We start from the raw sequence: 16,937 nt of genomic DNA, 5'->3' as shown, positions 1-16,937 counted from the left end.
AAAAAGGCAAGGCACAGCGAGGGGGATCTGTGACGATCCCTGCAGCCTGGAACAGCTCTAAAATGTGATGCGTAGAGACTGAAGGGTGGGGGCCGGCGAGTGGGCGGGACTACATTTGGTGTATTAGACGCATTCAATTTTTCACCCTCTCTTAAGGGGGAAAAGTGTGTCTAATACTCCGAAAAATAGAGTAATAAGAAAGGGAGCAAATGAGTATCTTCTGTTTTTAAAAAACAAAGCAGGAATATGTTGTCATTCTTTTCATTCCTAAAAGAATATTACATTAAATAGCACCAGGTCTAATTGATGATGAAATTATATTTTTTGGTTACAAGAAGACATATATCAGTCGAATGTAAGGTAATACTTTTTAACAGAAAAAGTAATTCAATAGGGGAAACAGTTGACTAGGGAGGTGAACTTCCTTCTTCTGCATGTGTAAAGACTAAATAGTAGCCCCCAGGCAGGGATTTCTTCATTTGAATTCCTCCACTGAACTTAAATAGCTTCTTTCAGTTCCATAATCCTAGGTCCAATTCCTTCAATTTTATTTGGGACCTCTTCAATCATGCATAACTTAGGAGGAATCTCTTTGAGTAAATTTGCAAAAGAATTAAAGGTAAAAGTTCCCCTCGTACATATGTACTAGTTGTTCCTAAGTACTGTCCGAAAAAGTCTCCATGGTCACATGGCTGGCATGACTAAATGCTGAAGGGACACGGAACGCTGTTAGCTTCCCACCAAAGGTGGTCCCTATTTTTCTACTTGCATTTTTACATGCTTTCGAATTGCTAGGTTGGTAGACGCTGGGACAAGTAACGGGAGCTCACTCCATTATACGGTGCTAGGGATTCAAACCAGCAAACTGCCGACCTTTCTGATTGACAAGTTCAGCGTCTTAGCCACTGAGCCACCGCGTCCCTCTGCAAAGGAATTATGACACTCTATTTTAGCTCTCTAAAAACTGAGATAATCCAGTACAGAATCCTTGTAATGTTCAGGTTTTTTTTCTTTTCTTACCCATCTGAATTTCCTTTTTCTCAGTCCAGCATTTTATACAATACAATACAATAGCAGAGTTGGAAGGGACCTTGGAGGTCTTCTAGTCCAACTCCCTGCCTAGGCAGGAAACCCCATACAATTTCAGACAAATGGCTATCCAGCATCTTCTTAAAGACTTCCACTGTTGGGGCATTCACAACTTCTGGAGGCAAGCTGTTCCACTGATTAATTGTTCTAACTGTCAATTTTCTTACGATATGATTTGTAAATAGCCTTTCCTTTTCTCCCATTTCTTAACTTTTGTAGCTTCGGGATTAAGAACACCCATGGCAGTCCCGTGCCCTTATCCTGCCCCATTTGGAATAGTACCTCATGCTGGAATGAATGGTGAACTGACCAGTCCTGGGGCCGCATATGCGGGTTTGCATAACATCTCTCCTCAGATGAGTGCAGCAGCCGCAGCTGCTGCTGCTGCAGCCGCCTATGGAAGATCCCCAGTGGTACGTTTCTTGCATATTGTACAATAGTAAAAGGTGATTATGCTGGGAGGATCTTGTTTTGAATAAGATGGTTGCTTATAAGGTATGAATCAGACCTCACTGTTAATCATTTGCTGTGGGAAAACTGAACTGTTCCTTGGGAAATGGGACCTACTTGGCATTATTTAAGATAATGGTGGCTGATAGTATTTTTTTGTGTTAGAGATAATCTATACCAGTGGAGGACTCTGGACATTATATTGACTTAATTTCAATGACTGCAATTCAGAAGTATTTGTCTATTTCTCTACCGGCAATACATTGTGATTTCATGAGTTACCACTTGTCAAATTTTGCGCTTATCTAGGGACTGATTAAGCAGGATGGGGGTGGCGGGAAAGTTGAACATTGCATTCCTTGTCCAGATTATGAAAGTTTTGAATAGAGGTAGTTCTCAATTTACAACCATTCATTTAGCAACTGTTCAAAGTTACAACAGCACTGAAAATAGTCACAATATGATGGGACCTCGCACCTATGACCATTGCAACATCTCCATGGTGATGTGATCAAAATTTGTGTGCTTGGCAATTGGTACGCCTTTACAAGGGTTGCAATGTCCCAGAGTCATGAGATCCCCATTTGTAACCTCCTCAGCTGACTGGTGACACAGGACCTTCCTCCCACTTGTGACACTTCCCATAGGGGCTCACCTGGTGCATCAGGTTTTCCAGGCATCAGATAAATGCTGTTCCATTTTTTATTTTCCCAGACATCTATCGAACGGATAGAAATTTGAATTTCAGTTAATCTCTCCATGGCCGCTTTCTACTTCTGTTTACCATTTTCCTGACAATTGATCCTTTAAAGGATTTCCTTGCCACTATCTTCAGAGGCACCGTGTCTCTGAATATTATTTGATGAGGTGGAAAGTCTCTTTGAAGCAAATGAGTGGCTAGTTTTAGAAACAGGATGTTGAATTGTGGACCTTGGCACAGTCCAATATAGTTTTTAATCTTTGTAGAAGGCTCTCCATAGTAACGTTTGATGTAAGACTGAAAAAGCAGCATTCCAGCATTTCCCATTAATGCTTAAAACTTTCTTTGTTCTGTTTGTGGGAAAACTCCAGGTTGGTTTTGATCCACATCATCATATGCGAGTCCCAGGCATTCCTCCGAATCTGACAGGCATCCCAGGAGGAAAACCGTGAGTGTTAAACACACTAACTCAATCATATTATTAAGCTTTTGTTCCCTTTGCTTCCTCTCGATACTGAATTCCATGTGTGGCAGAGGGTGGTTAATCCTCCTTTTAATCTTAAAAGCCTATTTGGCAGTTTTTCCTGTAGGAGACTATATGCCAAGGGTATCAGATGCCGTGGATAAAAGAAGGGCATAGGGAAGGGGTTATGTTTCTGCAATGAGGCATGCTGGACTAAGGTAACTCTGCTTGGCACAGAAAGACACATTACAAAAGGCTCTGTGGAGTGCATGTCTTTAGTGTTCTGCCCCTCTGTTTTAAAAATAATTCCTTTGTGCACAAAAGAAGCCCTACGATGAAATGCAGACTTTCAGGATTCCATAAACAACAACGTTGCACAAAAGAACACTGGTGTGTTCTGTTTGATTGAAAGTACCGAAAAAGAATTATGATATCATAGAGCACAAATGGATCTTTGAGGAAATTGACTAAAAAAGCTGCTGACCTACTGTAACTAGCTTGGCTATTAAGAGAAACAATTCTAGAAATAAGGTGTAGAGTTTTCGCCTACTTTACTTCTCAGCAAGAGAAAAGTACACAACAAATCCAGTATAATTGTTTGAGCTCTTCCTGTGAAGGCAAGCAGCAATTTAGGAGATTAAGGAGAATGACTTGCCCAGTTATATAATGCGTGTGGGGTGATTGCATATAGAAAAGATCTACATATAGTTAATATATTTAGTTGACCTATCCTGAATGATACCATTCATGAACTATTAGAATTACCATGTTCAGTTGGTAACTTAGCACTTAGATCCTTTATAAGCAGAAGTTTGGCAGCCATGGGTGAATGGTTTAATCTCCTCAAATTTTTGCCTTTGTAGCTTAAGTCCTTTCAGATATTTTTCTATAATGTGATTACATTTTCAATCACTAAGTAGACTATATGATAGTATTTATTTATCTGAAAATAAAGAACAGGCAATGTAAAACCTTCCAGCTGTTTTGGACGGCAATTGATATTATCTCCAGCCAGTATGAGCAATGGATGAAACTGATCAATGTTTTCATCCATAACTTCTATATAGCACTAAGTACCATTTCTTTGACATTTTAATTAAGATTACTTTCTTTTACTGCAAAAAAAGAAGACAGTTTTTTGTTTCAAGGAAGAAATTTGTGAATTATCTTCGCTATCCTAAATTAGATTTCCATGTGGACATTGTATCTATTAACTATACATTTCCTTGTAGTATGCTCTAGATCAGCGGTTCTCAATCTGTGGGTCACGATCCCTTTGGGGGTCAAACGACCCTTTCACAGGGGTCACCTAAGACCATTGGAAAATTGCAAAATTATAGTTATGAAGTAGCAACGAAAATAATGTTATGGTTGGGGGTCACCACAACATGAGGAACTGTATTAAAGAGTCGTGGCATTGGGAAGTTTGAGAACCACTGCTCTAGATCAACTTTAATAAACTTTATCTAAGGACTTCAACACATGATACTTTAAGCATAGCAATTTTAAGCACTGAAATAGCAATAGCAATATAGCAGTAGACTTATATACCGCTTCATAGGCCTTTCAGGCCTCTCTAAGCGGTTTACAGAGAGTCAGCATATTGCCCCCAACAATCTGGGTCCTCATTTTACCCACCTCGGAAGGATGGAAGGCTGAGTCAACCCTGAGCCGGTGAGATTTGAACCGCTGACCTGCTGATTTAGCAGTAGCCTGCAGTGCTGCATTTAACCACTGCGCCACCTTGGCTCTCCTTGGAAGAACATTTGCAGGAACTTGTTGATAAATTATTTGCTGGTGACATAACTGCCAGTCATACAGTGTCCTACTTCTGATGTAAAAAAATACTATTTCCTGAACTGTATAGAATGCCCCAACCTGCCTTGTGTTCCGTTCAGAATAAAAATATATTTTCCACTCCCCAACAACCTAAAATATAACAGTATAACATTATGTATTTTACAAACTGTACATTAGCGTTAACCATGTTTATTAAGTTTTCAGTGGTCAGTAGATGAGTTATTAAAACAGGATTTCTCTCTGCTTAACCTAGAGCATATTCATTTCATGTAAGTGCTGATGGTCAGATGCAACCTGTACCTTTCCCTCCTGATGCCCTCATTGGGCCAGGAATTCCACGTCATGCTCGGCAGATTAACACCCTAAACCATGGGGAAGTGGTATGTGCAGTTACTATCAGCAACCCAACAAGGCACGTGTATACCGGTGGAAAAGGATGTGTCAAGGTCTGGGATATCAGTCATCCAGGAAACAAAAGTCCTGTCTCTCAGCTGGATTGTTTGGTGAGTAAAAATAGCAAGAAATCTTCAATTGTGGGGGGGGGGGGTTTCCCATGAGAATAATAGCCTTGGAAGGATACGTGGCACATGTGTACATAATTCAATGGCTGTGATATTGTAGGGATTGGATATAAGTGGCCAAGAATTATTAAGCTTTACTAGTTCCTTAATTCTTTAACCATTTCGTACCAACTATGGAATTTAATGAAAGCTAAAAGGACCACTCCACTTTTTAATAGAAACATCATGCTTAAGAATTAGGTTATATGGCTAAAGGTACATAATGTAATTAAATTGAAGAGTAGAAGGATCCTTTTTTATAAATGCAACCATATTCCTCATGCCATGTGCCTGTCTCCTAAAAGTCTTTCTTGCCAGTCCAAATTCGTCCTTTGGGACATATTTTTTAAAAGTTCATCAGGTTTGCCATTGGCTGAAACCAGTGTGACAGTAGGAGAGTTTAATAGAAACACCATTAAGCATAACCAGCTAAAGTAAGATTTTAATTCCATATTCTTCACTTTAAAGCTTGATTCACTGCATTTCAATAGGTTGGTACTTTTTAGAACACAAAGAAACAATTGCCCCTGTTATTTTCTCATCTTCAAATAAGAAGCATTCAAATCCAAATGGCAGAATTCTGTTAGTACACTGAGGCAAAGTAAAACTCCCACAATAGATTTCCTTATTCCCCTATTTAATATTGTTGTTTTTACTGAAAACAGTACCAGATGAAAGTATGCTGAACTCTATGAGTAGATTATGAAAGATACAGGTCAGATGTGAAATGCTACCAGTTTGGACTGGTTCACCCGAACCGCTAGTAAAAAATGCTACCGGTTCAGGTGAACCAGTATTTCCGACGATCAGCTGGGCGATGATCAGCTGTGATGCACGATTTATATTAGCTAGAAACGTTGGATTTTCTGCTAATTATAGCTAATCTAAATCACATGGCACAGCGGATCCTCCCCCCACTGTTCTACTTACCTTTGCAGACTTGGAAGGCTTCAAAATGTTCCTTTTTAGTGCTGTGTGGGCGTGCCTCAGGCGTGCATGTGTGCAAGGTGTGCGCTTGGTAGCAGACTCACCAAACTGGTAGAAAACTTCATAGGATTACACCGCTGGTACAGGTGGACCTTGTTATTAGCAGTCTCATCCATGGTTTCATGTAGCTGCTAATTATAGACTAGGACCCATTATTCACACTAAACAGTTTAATTTATCTTTGGTTTTTGACCTGCTGTTCTTATCTGTTTCTCATTTTGCATATGTGCAGAAATCTGCACCCGTCCTCCACCCCCACAATTCCCCAGTGATCTGCAGCATTCTTGTGTTATCTTCACCTTCCTGCATGTTATTTCCTCCACAGTGAAAATGAACAAATGCACAGCAGAGAATTGCGATGAAGTTAGGGGAAGATTTAGCTCAACATTTTGGGAGAGCAAAGGAAACTTTCTCAACTCCTGATGGATCTTAGCATTAAGTTCAAAAGCCAGAGAGTGAGAAAGAGAAAGGAAGGAAGGAAGGAAGGAAGGAAGGAAGGAAGGAAGGAAGGAAGGAAGGAAGGAAGGAAGAAGAAAGCTATTTCTCAGGGCTCTAGGACCAAATGTTTCTCCTCCCCATAGGTGTGGTGTTTTGTTTTTGAGGTTTCATGATCTGTAGATGTATGTTGAATGAAAACTCTGTGAAAGAGATCCCTCAGTATTTTATCAGATCACCCTTGCTGGAGCATTCAGATTTTTGCAACTAATCAGTCGTGGGGACATATTTTACAAAGAGAACTTTTTGCTGAGAATGTGGCTGTAGCTTAAAGAAAAATAAAGCATTGTTTCATTATTATTTTTTAGCCCTGCATTCAAATAGTTCACGAGCTCATTAAAACCAAGAGGGAATACAGTAATTTTATAGATTTCTGTTTCATTTTATTATGCTTTTTTTCTTCTTCCGAGTAATCTCTTGGTGGTGCTTTGTGTGTCTACAGAACAGAGATAACTACATCCGCTCCTGCAGATTACTCCCCGATGGCCGCACCCTGATCGTTGGTGGGGAAGCCAGCACGTTATCCATTTGGGATCTGGCAGCGCCAACCCCACGTATCAAAGCAGAGTTGACATCCTCAGCTCCTGCCTGCTATGCTCTAGCAATCAGCCCCGATTCCAAGGTGTGCTTCTCCTGCTGTAGCGATGGGAACATTGCAGTATGGGACCTACACAATCAGACCCTGGTCAGGTAGGTCAATCAAACCAGATTAAAAAGCATTGGTAAAAGCAGCTGTTGCCATGTTATGAAGTTGCTTAATGTGCCTTACCTTTCAGAATCTTTCTCCCACCTTTGATGCTCCGTCTTTTAGACAGGGAAGAGTGACAGGGCCTGTTGTGTGCCTTTTGGTTCCATCACGGAAGAAATTCATCAGCAAAGTGCTGTTTTCCCAACAGGAACCATTAGCAGCTCTTTCAACCTTAAGCTGAGCTTGAGTGAGTGTGTCTGTCTTTCTGCCTGCCTGCCTGCCTGTCAGCTGGCAGTGAAGAGCTAGATTTCTGATTCGTGCAGGACTTTATTGATTTTCCAAATTCATAGGATGCCTCAGGGCATCCACTAGAATGTCAATTATGTGTAGATGCGGTAGGGAGATTAAAATAAAACGGTGTCTCTGTAACTGGATAAAGAAGAACTAGATGGCAATAGAAAATATATGCTTGCAGATGGTAATAACCATGTAGATATGATTTTGGGATCCTGCCAAAGATTGTCACTAGTATACCAGTCATTTGTGTTTTTATTCTTTTTTTAAAAAAAATCCATCTTTGCCTTTGTTGTTTCTTCTTTGTCTCATTATGAGTCCTGGGGGCAGAGGGGGGAGAAAAGAAATGTTATGTCTGAATTTAATTTGCTCCTGAGATCTGAGGGCAGGGCAGGTAGTAAACCTAATTAAATAGAGATAAGAGTATGAGTAGCCCCAGGCTGGGAATTCACAGAGATATATTGGTTTGCAGTTATCTCTAGTGGAAAGGAAAACTAAATGAAAACGAATAGCCTGTGCAGAATCTAAAGAATAATTCTCCGTGAAAACATGAGATGTCATCAGCTCATAACCAAATGGAGGATATTCTGTATTAAACCCACTTTGAAGTCCTGCTCAGACGTTCACAAAGCCTATCGAATCAACTGTGTGGAAGGAAAGCAGAGAGAAAAACACTTACTCCATCCATCTCCCTCTTCTTTTCAAGCTTTCTGTGTAGATGTCTTTGAGTAGCAAGATGCCCATTCTGTTTTAGGATCCTGGGTACCAGGCAATATTAAGTAGCCTCCATGGATGCTCTGTAAAACTAGTTGTGCCCTAGGCATGACGAGTGGCATGGATGGCAACAAATGTTCGAGTTAACTATTGGTTACATGCAGGATGTTCTTGTCTTATCAATGATTGAAGGTGCTTAAGAATCTTGGTTTGTTTGTTTTTTTAATGAAGAATTGTTTAAAATATCTTTTTAAAAAAGATCTTACAGTGGTAGAAGACATGGTCTTGGATATATATTGAGCTGTTAAATATCTTTATTTGATTATATTCCTCAAAAATTGTAACTGGAACATTCTTTGAATTACCGTATTTTTTGGACTATAAGATGCTCCGGACTATAAGACACACCTACCTAGTTGGTGGATATTGCTGCCATTGCCTGCTGCTTGGAACGGGCTGAAAATGGGGCACACAGAAGCCGAAAATGGGATGTGTGGAGGCCAAAGGGTGGGGGGCAGTGGGTTTCAGCAACATTCTCTCTATAAGATGCACAGACATTTCCACCCACTTTTTTTTTGGGGGGGGAGCATTTTATACATCCAAAAATGCGGTACATAGATCTCTTCAGAAAAATCATTGCAATAAGAGGCATTTATTGAAACAATTAGCATTTTAAAAACTGGAAGTAAGGACTTTTATGATACAGAACCCTTCTCCAAACATAACCTTTTATTTATTAATTTGTTTATTGCTTATATTTCTATGCGGCTCTATGCCAGACTTTAAAAAATGTGTTAATTTAGCACATTAGTTTAATTAACCTTATAATGTAATAAAACACGTATCCTTGCTAAGGCCCTTTAAAAATATCAAACCCCATTGCATTAATGCTTTTGAAAATATCCTTTCATTTGTAGTCTTAATCTATACAGATAGTCCTTTACTTATTTGGGACCAGAATTCCATTTATTGAAGCACGCCTAATTTTACAATTTTTGCCATGGCTGTTAAATGAATCACTGCAGTTTTTAAGTAAATCGTATACTCTAGATGCAAATCTGACTTCCCCCATGACTTTGTTTATCGGAAGTCAGATGGAAAGGTTACAAATAGGGAATCACATGTCCCAGGGATGCTGCAACCTTTGTAAATACATGCTAGTTGCCAAGTGCCTGACATTTGATCATGTGACCATGGGGACAATCGTAAGGGCAAGGATTGGTTGTAAGTCACTCTTTTCAGTGCCTTTGTAACTTCAAATAGTTGCAAGAATTCAGAAGTGCTTCCAGCATTTTAAAATTCAGTGGATGTCCTTCTCCCCTTTAAGAAATCATTGATTTGCTTTCTCTGTTATTTGAGGGAGCTCTTTAAAATCGGCATGGGAGCTTTTGGTATGTTTTAGCAGAAGAAAGTGATTGTCTCCCAACTTTACATCTTTAGGCAATTCCAGGGCCACACAGATGGAGCCAGCTGCATTGACATTTCTAATGATGGCACTAAGCTCTGGACGGGAGGCTTGGACAATACTGTGAGATCCTGGGACCTGAGGGAAGGGAGGCAACTGCAGCAGCACGACTTCACATCCCAGGTATTCTTCTACAGAACCCATGACACATATGGAAGTCATTGCTCTCTTCAGTTTTGCTTTCTGCATTTTTTTTACTAGATTAGGCCATGAAAGGAAGTATTTTTAACATTGTAGATATAGGGAGATAACAGTTCTTTCTTGATCCCCAAGAGGTTATTGAGTCTTATTCACAATCTGTCAGACTGAATGAGTCCTCTAGATTAGAGATGTCCAATCTTAGCAACATTAAGAATTATGGATTTCCACTCCCAGAATCAAGCCAGTCATGGTAACCGGGGAATTCTGGGGGGGAGGGGAGTACGTTTTATACATCCAAAAATACGGTACATAGATCTCTTCAAAAAAAAATGCAATAAGAGGCATTATTTATTGAAACAATTAGCATTTTAAAAACTGGAAGTGAGGGCTTTTATGATACAGAACACTTCTCCAAACATAACCTTTTATTTATTAATTTGTTTATTGCTTATATTTCTATGCTGCTCTATGCCAGACTTTAGAAAATGTGTTAATTTAGCAGGTTAACCTTATAATGTAATAAAACACATATCCTTGCTAAGGCCCTTTAAAAATATCAAACCCCATTGCATTAATGCTTTTGAAAATATCCTTTTGTTTGTAGTCTTAATCTATACAGATAGTCCTTTACTTATTTGGGACCCGAATTCCATTGTTAAGCTAGGCCAAGGTTGGACACCAATGCTCTAGATAATCATTATCCTTTCTGCAGAATGTACATCAAAATAATTTCTTTGAGAATATTACTCTAGTCTATCTGAGCAGTAGCATTTAATATTACCCAGCATTAATTGTGTTTTAGTTTTAGGAACTTATTATAATGAGCTACTGCAATAGATCAATATATCTTTTGAAAGAAACCTGTAGACATTTTTTCTTTTATTTTGGTTTTTATCTTTCAAATAAAAATAATTATGTCACTAGGTATGTAAGTCATATTAATCTGTGTGCATTTATAATTTCAGATCTTCTCGCTGGGCTATTGCCCTACTGGAGAATGGTTGGCAGTAGGAATGGAGAACAGCAATGTTGAAGTGTTGCATGTCACAAAACCAGACAAGTATCAGCTTCATCTTCACGAGAGTTGTGTGTTATCCCTTAAATTTGCCCATTGTGGTAAGTAAATGCTAGTAAATGCTAGTTTTATCATCTATTTGCTAAACATATTTCTAAAAGATATAGAAAAGGAAAAATAATGTTTAATTTTGCATGTGTGACTGAATGTTTGGTGCAATGTATTGCTTTGACCAGAAGAAAACACAAATGGAAACAGAGAGATAAAAAGTGGAACTTTGCTGATGTAGAATTAATCAATTTCCTCTAATTATAATATAAAATGTGTTTTCAGGCAAGTGGTTTGTAAGCACTGGAAAGGATAATCTTCTGAATGCATGGAGAACACCTTATGGAGCCAGTATATTTCAGGTAAAAATCATTATCCAGTCCCTCTCCCTTCAGCCCCAAATCATGTAGATCCATGTCAACTTTAAGAACTATGGACTTCAACTCCCAGAATTCCCCAGCCAATCATCTTGGCTGAATAATTCTGGGAGTTGAAGTCCAGAGGACATAAAATTGTCAGGGTTGGACACCCCCGATGTAGATCTAATGATCCAGCATAGAGCAGTTCAGGAAGAAGAAATGGAGGAACATAATATGAATATTCTCTGGGCAAATCCCAGGGATGGACTGATATCATGAATTTTAAGTGCTTCATTTGATTTTAGCTTATGTCAGATAATAATTGCACGTACTGTATAAACTCAGTCAGTGGTAGATTTTACAAAGCACATCCGTTGACCAAATCTGCTCTCAGTAGTGTTGCAGTATTCATCCTTTGAGAACATTATATAACATTTTAAAGCCTTGCTGTTTTTTTAAGCCTTTCATTTTATGCTGAATCCATTTCCAGCCCCATTGCTGAAATTGCTATTAAAGAAGTAATAACGCTGGTTTTTATTCTGTACCTATTACAAAGTGGAATCTTTGTAGCAATCAGAAATTTTTGTGGTAGGCATGCGTATCTATAAACACGTCTACACACAAAAACAACAGTATGATAACCAGACATGGAGAAATGCTACAATATGAGAAATCCGTGCAATATTGAACAAAACAGTAGAAGCAATGAAAGAGAAACAAGACCTATGACTCACTAGGGAGAATTTAAAGGTGCTTTTGGTGGCTTTGGGTAGAATTCTGAAACCAAGTATGGAGATTTCAATCATTTGTCTCGGAAGCACATGTGGGCATGTTTCCCACTGTTTTCTTGATCCCAAAGATCTGTTTTCTTGATCCCAAGGATCTCATTTTGCTACTCTGGAGTCTGGCTTTCCTGAGCCTTTGTTTCACCCCACTCGGTCTGCCTTTTGCATTTTTCTCATGCCACGCCTCTATTTGGTTTGAGGCCTGTTTCCCACAATCAGGCAGCAAAACCACAATTGGCTGACAGGATCACTGAGGCCTAATTGTTCCCCCTGCGAAGCCTGAATTCAAGCTAGGTTCCAAGTTTTTCCTCCACCGCATGGAGCGTCTGACTGATTTTTCAGCTAAAAGTAGGCTTTGAACTGTATTTAAGCAAACCAAACCATTCATTTTCTATCACAAACTGCCTCCTCTGTGGGCTGCTTTTAGACATCTGGTTATCCCAATTGGTTATGAATACACATTAGGTCACTTCTGTTTTATTTAAACTCTTCAAGGCTGCAAGAAGGAAAATAATACTGTGTAACAAGTGTGTTTTGTTGATTTTAATCTCTAGAGAAGAGTACATGTATGCCAAGTACAACCTTATTATTCTCTCAAGCCTGGAGAGTTAACTGCAATTAAGTTTGAAGATGCACAGACTGGAGAATAATACCAGACAGGAAGCAGAAATGTATAATTGAACCATCCTGTAACTGTTTTATTTCTTAAAAGGAACTAATTTACTATTTCATCTGATTTATGCAGAGAATGGTTAACACATGCTTTTTTCTTCTTCTTGTTTTAGTCCAAAGAGTCATCTTCTGTACTTAGCTGTGATATCTCTGTGGATGACAAATACATTGTCACTGGCTCTGGGGACAAGAAGGCTACAGTCTATGAAGTTATTTATTAGAGACAAATCTGAATGAAAACCGTACTCCTTCTAGTAGCACTTTGCTGTATATTACTTTTATTTTTCTTGTTTCCCAATCTGAGGGATGAAAATGTTCAACACGGTTGTGGAATTTTCCCACTAGACTTGCTATTTAATAGCAAGCACTCATTAAGAACATATAAAACCAAATCTTCAGCTATCTACTTGGAAGAAGATGGAATAAGCATACTTAACAGGGAACTGACTCTTTTAATTATGTAACATAGCTGTAACGTATTTATTTTGTTAAAGAAATCTTTCTAACAAGGAACTGACTAAACAAAGTAGTCGGCGTCTGCCTTGGATTTGAAGGTGCGTTGCGTTCTTGATGACTTTACATTGTTGGGTTGTGTGTGACTGTTGGGAAGCAAAGGGAAAATATGTGTGTGTGCGCGTGCTTATTATTATGTATATCTGCATAAGTTATGCAGATATTATTTAAACCAAGAGTCATGTAGTTTAAAAAGAATACAGTATTACAAATGGCAATGACCTAGTTCACATTAGCCTGTAGGGATATGAAATATGAAACATGCTAGAGAAACAGGATCTTTCCTCCATTACTTATCTTGCCATTCAGATACGGATGGTCATAATGTCTGAACAGGATACAGAAATTTCAGTAATGATAGGCCCACCTTCCAGACTATGGAGTTGTCTAGAAATAACACTAATCTATTATTAAGTGTTGCTTGTATAAACCTTCCGAAAACCACAGGCATTTTCTGTAGTGCATTGCAATGAAATGAAAAGCATTCATTTTCATTATAAATAAAGTATGGCTGGTGAAGTCTACTAAGACAAACTGAGACATATTGAGAGGGATTTATTAAAAGAAGCATACTTCAAATCATAGTTGATAGTCTTGTGTTTATTTCTCCTAAGCTAGCTTTCCTCAACTTCAGGCTATTCAGCTGTTTTGGATGTTAACAACTATCTCAACCAATACAGCCAATAATCAAGAATGATTTTTTTATCTCCTTGAAGTTGCTCTAGAATAAAAGGAAAGGGGAAGCTTGTAAATCCAAGGCTTAGCCAGGTTTATTCCCAGAGCAGAGTCTTATGCAACTTGGACACTATCCAGTTGAGTTGGCTTTCAACTTCCCAAATTCCCAGCCATTGCTTTATGCTAAAATTTACACATCTGGAGGAAACTCAGGTCAGGGAAGATTGCCATAATTACAATTACCAAACTGAAATTGAGGTTTATGTCTGAAAACAATAATGGACAACAAATCTATAAATTTGCTCAATCTATACTGCATTGTATTCTCTCTCTTTCTTGCAAAATATGTATCCATCAAAAATTAGAAGGGAGTGAAATCCTATTTTACCATGTTCTATATAGCAGAGGTGTCAAACTGGCAGCCCACGGGTCGGATGCATCATGTGCAGGCCACGCGCATCCCAGCTCTGCAAATGGGAAAAATGTCGCGAAATGTCACATGATGGTAACGTGACATGACGTGGCGAGTTTGACACCTGTGTTCTATAACTTCTACTCATCTCCAAGTTTTATTTAATAAGACCACTTTCTTGTTATTTTAGCCTGAATTGTCAGTCACTCATGTTTTCTTTGGTGGCTTGGTATCCTAACTATATTCTTACGATGTTTTACAAATAATTTAGGTAGTTCAGATAATATCAATTTCTGATTCAAATGAGTATTTCCTTAAGTCCTGCTTAAAAATAATAATACTGTTTTGAGGATGTGCTCTGCATGAGGGAGCATGCATGTTTTGTGGACCCCATATTTTGAGCAAATTCAGTAAGTTCATATTTCTAAGGGAAAATTAAATACAAGAAATTGCGAAAATACATGCCAAAACCAACTATGCTCTTAACAAGTTATTTTAAGCAGCCATTTGACAGTGTTTTGTCAACCCCCTGCAGAGTATATAATGGCTAGACTTTGAGACATTTAAGTAGAGTGCATTGGTCAGAATTTTTAATATCACTTTTATTTTGTATATTTCAGAGAGAAGTACAATAACGTGTCTCAAAGATCATCTTCATTCTTTCTGGATGTTTTTGCTACATTTCTTTGAAAAGAAAGATACACGCCTTTGGGCAATTTTGCAGTTCTAAAGATAACAGAAAAAAAGATTTGATACATTTATTGGAGATGGCACTGAGAAGGGAATGGATTCCAACATGAATACAAACTAAAAAAGTGAGGACCTCAGAGTTAGAATTTAGAAGAGCACTCATTCTGAAGTGCAGAACAAAATGGATTTTTCACTCGGAGAAGGACTTGCTTTATTTACCGCCAGTTCTATCCAAGTCTTAGTTGAACGTCTCTGAAATGGACGCAGGCTGAGCCATTGTGCCAGAAACCATGTGTTATCTTTTTATGTTGTTGTTGTTGCTGTTAAACTATGACCTGTGACATATTCCTTTTGAATGCTTTAAAAAAAAACCTTTTAAGTCTGTGGATCTGCTGATGTACAGTGCCTTTGCTGCTATGGATCAAAATCAAAAGAACTGTGTAGATAAACCTTTATTGTGTAAGTAGAAAATTACTTAATTTCATACTAGAAATGGGTTAATGCTGCAAGTTAAAATGGACTGTTCATTGAAGTTCCAAATGTGGTAGCAAATAATAATATTAATAATAATAATGTGTTAAGTGCTCAGTGTTTGATGTCATTAACAGTTTCGTAATACTCTACAGTGTAGAAAGATTTTGATACTAAACTGTGTCATTGTACATAGTTCTAATGCATTGTATTGACCACAAGTACTTCTATAATGGTAGGTTATTGTTTGTGCATTCAAACTTTTAAGCATTAAACATAAGTAACTTGTAAGAAAAGATTTTTTCTAGTTTTTCCTTCTTTTGTGTGATACAGTACGAAACCAGCAAACAGATGTTATTGCTTTTTCAACTTACTCTAAGAACATATGATGCATATTAAAAGGTATTTCCCATTCCATAGTTTTTTCCCCTGAATGAATTTATTAAACAAAAACATTGTGTGATTATATGAAGTGAATTGTTTGCCAACTTTGTAGATGTTAGTGCCAGATACGGTTTCAGCATATGGTTTCCATTAATATATCTTTCTTCCTATATTACAGCTGTAGTCACTCGCTTTTCATGTGGCAGTAAACGGCAGTGTGTTTGTTTGTTAACTTGGGCTGGCATGTGAGCCATGCCATTCTGACTTGTTCAACAAATTCTTGTTGGGGAGGGGGGACCTCTTAGTACCGATGGAAGATAATATTTGTATTTCAGGGTTGAACTGTTGGGCCCTTGCTGCTTGCAGGAAAACAACAAAGCTCAGAGAGCACCAAAGACCCCATAACACTCTTAGTTCTTTATTCAGCCTATAAAAACACAAGATTGCTTCCAGGCATGAATGAGGTAGGTATATGCAATTATCTTACATCAGCTGAACAAACAAACAGCTTCTAAGAGTGTTGGAGACTCACATGGCAGCTTCCAGAAACTCCTTAAAGTAGCTGCAGCTTTTCCCAGGATCACATGACTGCCCTCCATGCTGTAACATAACCCCAAGAAAAGACATATTTTGGTGTAAGATTGCAATAGCACCTAGACTTATGTACTGCCTCATAGTGCTCCCTAAGGGGTTACAGAATCAGCATATAGCCCTCAACAATTTGGGTGCTCATTTTACCAAGAAGGATGGAAGGCTGAGTCAACCGTGAGCCAGTCAGGATCGAACTCCTGGCAGTGAACAGAGTCAGCCTGCAATACTGCATTCTAACCACTTCACCACCACAATTCTATGTGTGACCCATGTGCCCATTTTTCTCTCTTCCTTTCACAATTCAGCTACCTTTAAGCTACCTATCTATCCTAGTCTCACCCCCCTCCACATTCATTCATTTATTCATCCATCCATTTATTGATTCTGATGAAAGGGGGGAATATGAAAGAGACAGAATTTGTATGTGGGACAATGATTGGTATATGTGAATTGGCTCGGATTATTTTTTAAGCAAA

General features: G+C 38.5%; 1 protein-coding gene across 6 annotated transcripts in view; it reads left to right on the top strand.

Annotated features, from left to right (window-relative positions):
* The window catches only part of LOC106537484 (TLE family member 4, transcriptional corepressor), a 168,495-nt gene extending 152,713 nt beyond the window's left edge, over nucleotides 1-15,782 (top strand). For 5 of the 6 annotated variants that reach the window (XM_014051623.2, XM_014051626.2, XM_014051625.2 and 2 more), the window contains 9 exons: nucleotides 1,309-1,502; nucleotides 2,611-2,687; nucleotides 4,756-5,005; nucleotides 6,987-7,234; nucleotides 9,681-9,828; nucleotides 10,812-10,962; nucleotides 11,195-11,271; nucleotides 12,839-13,279; nucleotides 14,946-15,782. In XM_014051623.2, coding sequence (XP_013907098.1) covers nucleotides 1,309-1,502; nucleotides 2,611-2,687; nucleotides 4,756-5,005; nucleotides 6,987-7,234; nucleotides 9,681-9,828; nucleotides 10,812-10,962; nucleotides 11,195-11,271; nucleotides 12,839-12,946 — 1,253 coding nt within the window. In that variant the 3' untranslated portion in view covers nucleotides 12,947-13,279; nucleotides 14,946-15,782. The remainder of the gene's footprint in view (nucleotides 1-1,308; nucleotides 1,503-2,610; nucleotides 2,688-4,755; nucleotides 5,006-6,986; nucleotides 7,235-9,680; nucleotides 9,829-10,811; nucleotides 10,963-11,194; nucleotides 11,272-12,838; nucleotides 13,280-14,945) is intronic. The other variant, XM_087715955.1, reaches the window with a different exon arrangement.
* The last annotated feature ends 1,155 nt before the right edge of the window (nucleotides 15,783-16,937 follow it).

The sequence above is a fragment of the Thamnophis sirtalis genome, unplaced genomic scaffold, assembly GCF_051295495.1.
Source record: "Thamnophis sirtalis isolate CommonGarterSnake01/CBP01778 unplaced genomic scaffold, rThaSir2_p1.2 scaffold_5, whole genome shotgun sequence".
Lineage (NCBI taxonomy): Eukaryota > Metazoa > Chordata > Lepidosauria > Squamata > Natricidae > Thamnophis > Thamnophis sirtalis.
This window is presented reverse-complemented; position numbering and strand designations above follow the sequence as displayed.